This window comes from Somniosus microcephalus, chromosome 13, assembly GCF_052327205.1.
Source record: "Somniosus microcephalus isolate GS21.2 chromosome 13, FLI_Smic_1.0, whole genome shotgun sequence".
In the NCBI taxonomy this organism is placed as follows: domain Eukaryota; kingdom Metazoa; phylum Chordata; class Chondrichthyes; order Squaliformes; family Somniosidae; genus Somniosus; species Somniosus microcephalus.
The window spans coordinates 187,639,053-187,649,530 of record NC_140999.1 but is presented as its reverse complement, the minus strand read 5'-3'; the positions used below and the strand labels follow the sequence as shown (position 1 = coordinate 187,649,530).

Genomic DNA, 10,478 nt, shown 5'->3' with positions numbered 1-10,478 from the left:
ACTGCGTGTCTCCCCGGGGTGCTCTGCAGTGTATCCACTCACTGCGTGTCTCCCCGGGGGGCTCTGCAGCGTATCCACTCACTGCCTGTCTCCCCGGGGTGCTCTGCAGCGTATCCACTCACTGCCTGTCTCCCCGGGGTGCTCTGCAGCGTATCCACTCACTGGCTTCCCCTACATCTTTCGGATGAACCGAGGCCTGCCCTCTCAGGTGGACATACAAGGTCCTGTGGCACTATTTCGAAGAAGAGCCAGGGAGTTCTCCCCGGTGTCCTGGCCAATATTTATCCCTCAATCAACATCACTAAAACAGATGATCTGGTCATTACCGCATTGCTGTTTGTGGGAGCTTGCTGTGTGCAAATTGGCTGCTGCATTTCCTACATCACAACAGTGACTGCACTTCAAAAAGTACTTTGGCTGTAAGGTGCTTTGGGACGTCCGGTGGTTGTGAAAGGCGCTTTTAAATGCAAATCTTTCTTTACATCTTACATGCGCAGTAGCCACTATGACCTGCTATTTTGAATTGATGGAACGATTGCAATCATCCGATGGATTTCAAATTTGAGTTGGAGCCGTGATAATCCAATTGACAATCTCGCTGCGAGAGGCCACAGGGATAGCGGGTTCGGGGAGACACGAAAATCGCCCTATTGCAGTCGGGGCTGTGACGTTGATGGGGTAGAGTGAAAGGATCTTTACTTTGCATCGGTCCTGGCTTAGTGCTGACACTGGGGTGCTGAAGCAGGAAGTGTGTTAATCCTGCACGGTAACATTCCTCTCCTTGATGAACACAAAATTCACCACAAAACAAGAACAATAAGTTATTTTTTTAAATGTCTCCTGAAAATTAAAAAATCACCTGGAATCAAACCGCTATTTTTTTTGATGCATTCTGTTACTGGGAGTTTAATCGGTGACAAACCGTTAGGGACTGGGTCACACTCAACCCGTTAATAATTGGGATAAAACGAGGACCCTCTAAATCAGACAATTTTCCGTGTCTCTACTTTGTGACCATGCGGGAAGGCTGGGAGTTGCATTGAAATTTTTACTTTTCGTGTGTCGCATCAGTGGGACTAAAGAATACGCACAATTTATGCATTGAGTCTGTTTGTTTGTTTTATGTTTAAACCTGTTTGGGCTCCCAGGGAGCCACAATGTAAATGTTGCCTTTGTGAAATGCGTTGTACTTTATTGACCGGTATCAAACTTTACCAATGCTTTATGTATAGGATCTGTGTTATTAAAGGGTGTTGTTATACGTCTCTGGTTTTGAATAGATCTCTCTAAGCAACATTCCTTAATGTGAAGATTGTAGTCGATGCTGTTCGGTAAATTAGAAGAGCATTTCCTACTCTGCAAGTACGATATGGGAACGGTAGCACAGTGGTTATGTTACGGAGCTAGTAATCCAGCAGGCCTGGACTAATGATTGGGTTCAAAACCCACCATTTTAAATTCAATTAAATAAATTTTGAATAAAAAGCTAGTATCAGTAATAGTGAGCATGTAACTACCAGATTGTTGTAAAAACTCATTTGGTTCACTGATGTCCTTTAGGGAAGGAAATCTGCTGTCCTTACCTGGTCTGGCCTATATATGACTCCAGACAATGTGGTTGACTCTTAACTGCCCTCTGAAATGGCCCAGCAAGCCACTCTGTTGTAATAAACCACTATGAGAAACAATAATAAAACCAGACAGACAGACAACCCAGTATTGACCACGGCACCAGCTACGCACATGGCAACGGCACACCCAGCCCAGTTGATCCTGCAAAGTCCTCCTACTAACGGCAGGCGGAGGCTCCATGACTATCCCCATCCCCGATGATGCCGGAGCCCAGCATGCGAGTGCAAAAGACAGAAATGTTGAGTGGATGATCCATAATCAGTCTCCTCCTGAGGTCCCCACCATCACAAAATTCGATTCACTCCACGTGATATCAAGAAACGACTGAGCGCACTGGATACAACAAAGGCCCCGACAACATCCTGGCTATCGTGCTGAAGACTTGTGCTCCAGAACTAGCCGCGCTTCTAGCCAATCTGTTCCAGTACAACTACAACACTGGCATCTATCCGACAATGTGGAAAATTGCCCAGGTATGTCCTGTCCTCAAAAAGCAGGGCAAATCCAACCAGGCCAATTACCGCCCCATCAGTCTACTCAATCAGCAAAGTGATGGAAGGTGTTGTAAACAGTGCTATCAAGCGGCACTTACCTGCTCACCAATGCCCAGTTTGGGTTCTGCCAGGACCACTCGGCTCCAGACCTCATTACAAACATGGACAAAAGAGCTGAATTCCAGCAGTGAGGTGAGAGTGACTGCCCTTGACATCAAGGCAGCATTTGACCGAGTGTGGCATCAAGGAGCCCTAGTAAAACTGAAGTCAATAGGAATCAGGGGGAAGGCTCTCCACTGGCTGGACTCATACTTAGCACAAAGGAAGATGGTGGTGGTTGTTGGAGGTCAATTATCTCAGCCGCAGGACATCGCTGCAGGAGTTCCTCAGGGCAGTGTCCTAGGCCCAACCATCTTCAGCTGCTTCATCAATGACCTTCCTCCATTATAAGGTCAGAAGTGGGGATGTTCGCTGATGATTGCAGTGTTCAGTTCCATTCGCATCTCCTCAGATAATGAAGCTGTCCATGCCCGCATGCAGCAAGACCTGGACGACATCCAGGCTTGGACTGATGGGTGGCAGGTAACATTCATGACACCCAAGTGCCAGGCAATGAATATCTCCAACAGGCAATGAATATCTCCAACAAGCAAGAATCTAACCACCTCTCCTTGACATTCAACGGCATTACCATCGCCGAATCCCCCACCATCAACATCCTGGGGGATATCATTGACCAGAAACTTAACTGGACCAGCCACATAAATACTGTGGCTACAAGAGTGGGTCAGAGGCTGGGTATTCTGCGGTGAGTGTCTCACCTCTTGACTCTCCAAAGCCTTTCCACCATCTACAAGGCACAAGGAGTGTGATGGAATACTCCCCACTTACCTGAATGAGTGCAGCTCCAACAACACAAAAAGCTCGACACCATCCAGGACAAAGCAGCCCGGTTCATTGGCACCCCATCCACCACCTTAAACATTCACTCCCTCCACCACCGGCGTACCATGGCTGCAGTGTGTACCATCTACAAGATGCACTGCCAAGGCTTCTTCGGCAGCACCTCCCAAACCCGCGACCGCTACCACCTAGAAGGACAAGGGCAGCAGGTGTATAGGAACACCACCACCTCCAAGTTCCCCTCCAAGTCACACACCATCCTGACTTGGAAATATATCGCCGATCCTGCATCGTCGCAGGGTCAAAATCCTGGAACTCCCTATCTAACAGCAGTGGGAGCACCTTCACCACACGGACTGCAGCAGTTCAGGAAGGCGGCTCACCACCACCTTCTCAAGGGCAACTAGGGATGGGCAATAAATGCCGGCCTTGTCAGCGACGATTAAGAGGCCAGAATTAGAGGAGCGCAGGTATCTCGGGGGAGGGGGTTGTGCGGCTGGAGGAGATTACAGAGATGAGGGGGTGGGGGGCGAGGCCATAGAGTGATATGAAAACAAGGATGAGATTTTAAAATCGAGGCATTGCTTAACGAGAGCCAATGTAGGTCAGCGAGCACAGGGGCGAACGGGACTCGGTGCGACTTAGCAGAGTTTTGGGTGACCTCAAATTTACGCAGGGTAGAATGTGGGAGGCCAGCCAGGAGTGCGTTGGAATAGTCACTTCTAGAGGTAACAAAGGCATGGATGAGGGTTTCAGCAGCGGATGAGCTGAGGTAAGGGCAGAGACGGGCGATGATTCAGAGCTGGAAATAGGCGGTCTTAATGATGGAGCGGATATGTGGGCGGAAGCTCATTTCAGGGTCAAATATGACACCGAGGTTGCAAACAGTCTGGTTCAGCCTCAGACGGATGTTAGGGAGAGGGATGGAGTTAGTGTCTAGGGAACGGAGTTTCTGGCATAAACCAAAGACAATGGCTTCAGTCTTCCCAATATTTAGTTGGAGGAAATTTCTGCTCATCCAGAACTGATGTTGGACAAGCAGTCTGACAATTAAGAGACAGTAGAGGGATCGAGGGAGGTGGTGGTGAGGTAGAGCTGGGTATCATCAGCCTATGATCTAATTGAGGTTTTTTTATTCGTTCATGGGATGTGGGCGTCGCTGGCAAGGCCAGCATTTATTGCCCACCCCTAATTGCCCTTGAGAAGGTGGTGGTGAGCCGCCTTCTTGAACCGCTGCAGTCCGTGTGGTGAAGGTGCTGTTAGGGAGGGAGTTCCAGGATTTTGACCCAGCGACGATGATGAATCGGCAATATATTTCCAAGTCAGGATGGTGTGTGACTTGGAGGGGAACTTGGAGGTGGTGGTGTTCCCATGTGCCTGCTGCTCTTGTCCTTTGAGGTGGTAGAGATCGTGGGTGTGGGAGGTGCTGCTGAAGAAGCCTTGGCGAGTATTTAAATTGATTAAAGGATTTGATAGGGTAGACAAGAGAGAAACTATGGGGGGAGTCCAGAACAAGAGGGGCATTAGCTTAAAATTAGAGCCAGGCCGTTCAGGGGTGATGTCAGGAAGCACCTCTTCACACAAAGGGTGGTGGAAATCTGGAACTCTCTTCCCTAAAAAGCTGTTGAGGCTGGGGGGGGTCAATCGAGTATGTCAAAACTGAGATTGATAGATTTTTGTTAGGCAAGGTTATGGAACCAAGGCGGGTGAATGGAGTTGAGACAGATCAGCCCTGATCTAATTGAATGGCGGAACAGGCTTGAGGGGCTGAATGGCCTCCACCAGTTCCTATATTTGTACAATCTGCAGGTTACTTCCCAATGCTGTTCTGTTTTGGGGGCTTCACCTCGTGTTCCGTGCCAAGACCATTCCCGTAAGCAAGCACTTGGCCCCCTTTCACTGGTTGGAATGTGACTTTATGGAACGACATTGGGTAGCGTGGCATTGCCCAGAGATTGAACAGACACCCACTGGTACTGGAGTTGACATGAGCACTGCCTCACCCACATTGCCTTCCGATAGTGAAATCATTGTAGACTACGAATGAGTTCAGCAGCCCCATTCCGTGTACAATTTCACCATGCAAAGTCTGATCATGTCCTGAGGTAGGTACATTTTTTCTTGAAGCCCATGTTACCGTGATTCCAGTAGGTGGTGCTACAGAGGCATTGGCAATCACTCCTTCCACAGGATTTGCTCAGTTTAGCAGGAGCAGTTCTTGGCGTGAGGTTTCTGCTAGAATTTTCAGCGCAATCCGCCCGAAATCGGCCAAACCAGTGCGAAAGATCGAGGAATTTCAAGGGCAAGTTACGTCCAGCGCGAGCGGAGTTTCCGCGATTAAAAAACAGAAAATGCTGGAAAAACACTCGGGCCGGTCAGGCAGCATTCCATGGAGAGAGCGAAACAGACAGAGCTAACGTTTCAGGTCGATGACCTTTCGTCAGAACTTCTGCTTCTGTATTAGAGTTTCCGCCATCTTTTGCGCGAGTTTAAAAGACATCGCGCTAGCAGCCGGCCCTGCCCACAAAACTGGCCGCGCCCCCAGATCGAATTAATCACCATGGCGATGTTTCCGCTTATTGTGCCCGTTTGCGGGCCTTCGAGCAGGCTCTTAAAATGAAGCTTTTTTTTTAGGCGCAAGGACACTAATCGGCACCTTTTAAATATTTTTTTAATTTACTAAGAAACTGACTACCATTGAAAGGTGTAAACGGTGCTGTATAGTTTTTTAATTGAAAGAAAGAAGAAAGAAAGACTTGCATTTATCTCAAACTCTGTGAAAAAGCATTCAAATTTACATTTCTACAGCGCCTTTCACAACGTCAGGACGTCCCAAAGCGCTTTACAGCCAATGAAGTACTTTTTGGAATGTCATCACTGTTGTAATGTAGGAAACGCGGCAGCCAATTTGTGCACAGCAAGATCCTCCACACAGCAATGTGATAATCTGTTTTTAGTGATGTTGATTGAGGAATAAACATTGGCCCCAGGACACCGGGGAGCACTCCCCTGCTCTTCTTCGAAATAGTGCCACGGGATCATTTACGTCCACCCGAGAGAGCAAATTGAAAAGAAAGACGTCCCAAAGTGGAAGTGCAGTCACTGTTGTAATGTAGGAAATGTGGCAGACAAATTGCGCACAGCAAGCTCCCACGAACAATAATAAGAACATAAGAAATAGGAGCAGAATTTAGACCATACGGCCCCTCGAGCCTGCTCTGCCATTCAATGAGACAATGGCTGATCTTCTACCTCAACTCCACTTTCCTGCCCGATCCCCAGATCCCTTGGTTCCTTTAGTGCCCCAAAAGCTATCGATCTCAGTCCAGGCGACCGGAAGCTCGGGGTCACCCTTACGGACGGAACGGAGGTGTTCCGCAAAGCGGTCACCCAATCTGTGTTTGGTCTCCCCAATGTAGAGGAGGCCGCATCGTGAACAGCGAATACAGTATACTAAATTGCCAGAAGTACAAATAAATCGCTGTTTCACCTGGAAGGAGTGTTTGGGGCCTTGGACGGTAGGAAGGGAGCATCCACAGTCCTCTGGGTAGAAAAATTCAAAGATTCACAACCCTCTGAGTGAAGAAATTTCTCCTCATCTCAGTCTTAAATGGCCGACCCCTTATCCCGAGACTGTGACCCCTAGTTCTAGACTCCCCAGCTAGGGGAAACAGCCTCTCAGCATCTACCCTGTCAAGCCCTCTAAGAATGTTATATGTTTCAATGAGATCACCTCTCATTCTTCTAAACGCCAGAGAATATAGGCCCAATCTACTCAATCTCTCCTCAAAGGACAGCAATGTGATAATGACCAGATAATCTGTTTTCAGGTGTTGGTTGAGGGATAAATATTGGCCAGGACACCGGGGAGAACTCATCTTCGGAATAGTGCTGCGGGATCTGGTGAAATAAGGAGAATTTCTTTTTTCACAGTGAGTTGTTGTGATCTGGAATGCACAGCCTGAAAGGGTGGTGGAAGCAGATTTAGTAATAACTTTTAATGGGGAATTGGATAAATACTTGAAGGGGAAAAAATTGCAGGGCTGTGGGGAAGGAGCAGGGGGGAATGGGACTAATTGGACAGCTCTTTCAAAGAGCCGGCGCAGGCATGATGGGCCGAATGGGTTCCTTCTGTGCTGTATCATTCTATGATTCTATGATGCACCCCAGCCTGCACCTGCAAAAAAAAAAAGGAAGAAAAGCCCCAGAGAGCCGTGGAGGCTGGGTCATTAAATACATTTAAGGTGCAGATAGACAGATTTTTGCAAGATAAGGGAGTGAAGGGTTATGGGGAGCGGGCTGGGAAGTGGCTTTGAGCCCAACGTCAGCCATGATCTTATTGAATGGTGGAGCAGGCTCGAGGGGCCAAGTGGCCTATTCCTGCTCCTATTTCTTATGTTTATGTTCTTAAACAGGCCATTCAGCCCAACAGGTCCGTGCCGGTGTTTATGCTCCACACACCAGCCTACAGAATAGTACAGCACAGGAGGCCATTCGGCCCATCGAGTCTGCGCCGGCTCTTTCGAAGAGCAATCCAGTTAGTCCCGCTCCCCCGCTCTTTCCCCATAGCTCTGCAATCTTTCTCCTTCAAGGAGTTATCCAATTTCTTTTTGAAGGCTACTATTGAATCTGTTTCCACCCCCCCTATCAGGCAGCGCATTCCAAATCCTAACCACTCGTTGTGTAAAATGTTTTTCCTCATCTCGCCTCTGGTTCTTTTGCCAATCACCTTAAATCTGGGTCCTCTGGTTATCGACCCTTCAGCCATTGGAAACAGTTTCTCTTTATTTACTCTATCTAAAGCCTTCTTGGTTTTAAATACCTCTACCCAGAGAGGAAGAGGAGAGCAGGTGAGAGGGGCAATAGAACAGCTGGTAATGAGGCAGAGGCTGGCGGGCTTGATTCAGGTTCTGTTCCAGGCCCTGCAGCTGGATTTAGCCGCACTTCCGCCCCGCCGGCGGTGGGTGTCGTCACTTCCGCCCCGCAGGTGGGTGACTTCACTTCCGCCCCGCCGGCGGTGGGTGACTTCACTTCCGCCCCGCCAGCTCGCGAGTCTTCATTTCCGCCCCGCTAGTGACGTCACTGGGCCGAGCGGGTTTCCGGTGGGAGACGGAAGCTGATCGAGCGGCAGCGCGAGCGCCATGGAGGAGGTGCAGCGGCGGCAGCATCCGCACCCGCGGCGGTGAGAGAGCGAGAGACCGAAACCGGGGGGGACAGAGCCGCGGGTTATCAGGGAAGCGGGGCACCGAGAGAAAGGGGGTGAAGGCCGCCTCATGACCCCCCTGTGAACCCCCTAGTGACCCCACTGCTGACCCCCCTGTGAACCCCCTAGTGATCCCACTGCGCACCCCGCCCCATGACCCCACTGCGCACACCCTAGTGACCCCACTGCGCACCCCCTAGTGATCCTCCTAGTGATCCCCTGTGACCCCTTAGTAACCCCACTGCGAACCCCCTAGTGACCCCCCTGTGAACCCCGCCCCATGACCCCCTGCGCACCCCCTAGTGACCCCCCTGCGCACCCCCTAGTGACCCCCCTGCGCACCCCCTAGTGACCCCCCTGCGCACCCCCTAGTGACCCCCCTGCGCACCCCCTAGTGACCCCCCTGCGCACCCCCTAGTGACCCCCCTGCGCACCCCCTAGTGACCCCCCTGCGCACCCCCTAGTGACCCCCCTGCGCTCCCCCTAGTGACCCCCCTGCGCTCCCCCTAGTGACCCCCCTGCGCACCCCCTAGTGACCCCACTGCGGGTAAATCCCCCCCCCCGTCTGATCAGTGTCTGAGGCTATATTCCCCCGTGTAAGGGTGTGTGTGTTGAGGTTATTGCTTTGGGACCCCACTTGGGACGGGCATTTTTGCTGTGGTGTTATAACTGTGTTGCAGTGATGGCATTGAATTCATGTGGTATTTACAGATGAGGATGAACAATTAAGCCTTGTTGGGTCGTCGCCCTAGAGAGACCCCAATACAGCGGTGAATTGTTCCTAAATGATTCCAGTGCTGCTCGGACTATTGATCCATGGTGTTTACGGAATACTGTTTCGATAATGGCCGTCCCCCTTTAAGACTGGGAAAGTGTAGGGATGGGGCCACCGGAGAGCAAATTGGAGATAGTAAACAAGAGAGCCGGAGGGGAGAGGAGTAAAAATTCAAACAGAGGAGGGGGGTAGAGGGAGAGAGAAATTAAGATAGTCAACCCTTGGTTTCTGCTGAGATTGCTTATGTACAAACATATGAAAATGATAGACAATAGCCAATATAGGAGAATAGGTCCATCCAGCCTCCCCATCTGTCAAGGAGCAAATTATGCGCAGTGTGACACCCCGTCTGTCCCATCCATCAGCTAAGGAATCTCCTGGGAGAGGCAAGACACCAGATAAAATAAAACCTGGGCCAATTTAGCAACAAAAAAAGCTCTGGGACATTTATCTCTGACTCCTGAAGGGGAACAGATAAATGCCTTGAGTATTGTGTGCAGTTTTGGTCGCCTTATCTGAGGAAGGATGTCCTTCCCATGGAGCGAGTGCAGCGAAGATTCACCAGACTGATACCTGGGATGGCAGGAATGACGTATGAGGAGAGATTGGGTCGATTAGGCTTATATTCGCTAGAGTTTAGAAGAATGAGAGGGGATCTCATTGAAACTTATAAAATTCTAACAGGACTAGTCAGACTAGATGCAGGAAGGATGTTCCCGATGGTCGGGGGAGTCCAGAACCAGGGGTCACAGTCTAAGGATAAAGGGTAAGCCATTTAGGACAGAGATGAGGAGGAATTTCTTCACCCAGAGAGTGGTGAACCTGTGGAATTCTCTACCACAGAAGGCAGTTGAGGCCAATTCATTAAATATATTCAAGAAGGAGTTAGATATATTTCTTGAGGCTAAAGGGATCAAGGGATATGAGGAGAAAGCAGGGACAGGGTACTGAATTTGGATGATCAGTCATGATCTCATTAACTGGCAGAGCTGGCTCGAGGGGCCGAATGGCCTATTCCTGCTCCTATCTTCTATGTTTCTATGTCAGTAGCCCACAGTGACTGGGAGACACATCTCCCTATATCCACCTACATCCATCCACATTCAAGCAACTCATCCACCTCCCTTTTGAATGCTTGCAGTCAATCCACACTCAAGGGCACATGATGGCAAGTTATTCCAGAAGCCGATTGCTCTGTGAAATCAAGTATCTCCTAACGTCTAGATCTATTCTGACATAATTTCATTGCTGTCATAATAATTGTGATTGACTAACTTGATCGAGTTCTTTGATGAAGTAACGAAGAGGGTTGATGGGGGTAGTGTGGTGGATGTTGTGTATATGGACTTTCAAAAGGCGTTTGGCGAAGTACCACATAATAGAGTTGTTAGCAAAATTAAAGGCCATGGTATTAAAGGGACAGTGGCAGCATGGATACAAAATTGGCTAAGGTACAGATACCAGAGAGTAG

The 10,478-nt window shown here is 49.5% G+C and overlaps 1 protein-coding gene across 2 annotated transcripts in view; it reads left to right on the top strand.

Annotated features, from left to right (window-relative positions):
- The first annotated feature begins 8,101 nt into the window (after positions 1–8,101).
- Positions 8,102–10,478, top strand: part of LOC147108892 (serine/threonine-protein kinase 3/4) — a 187,928-nt gene continuing 185,551 nt past the window's right edge. For both annotated transcript variants that reach the window (XM_086005841.1, XM_086005839.1), the window contains exon 1: positions 8,102–8,211. In XM_086005841.1, the coding sequence (XP_085861967.1) occupies positions 8,171–8,211 (41 nt within the window). In that variant the 5' untranslated portion in view covers positions 8,102–8,170. The remainder of the gene's footprint in view (positions 8,212–10,478) is intronic.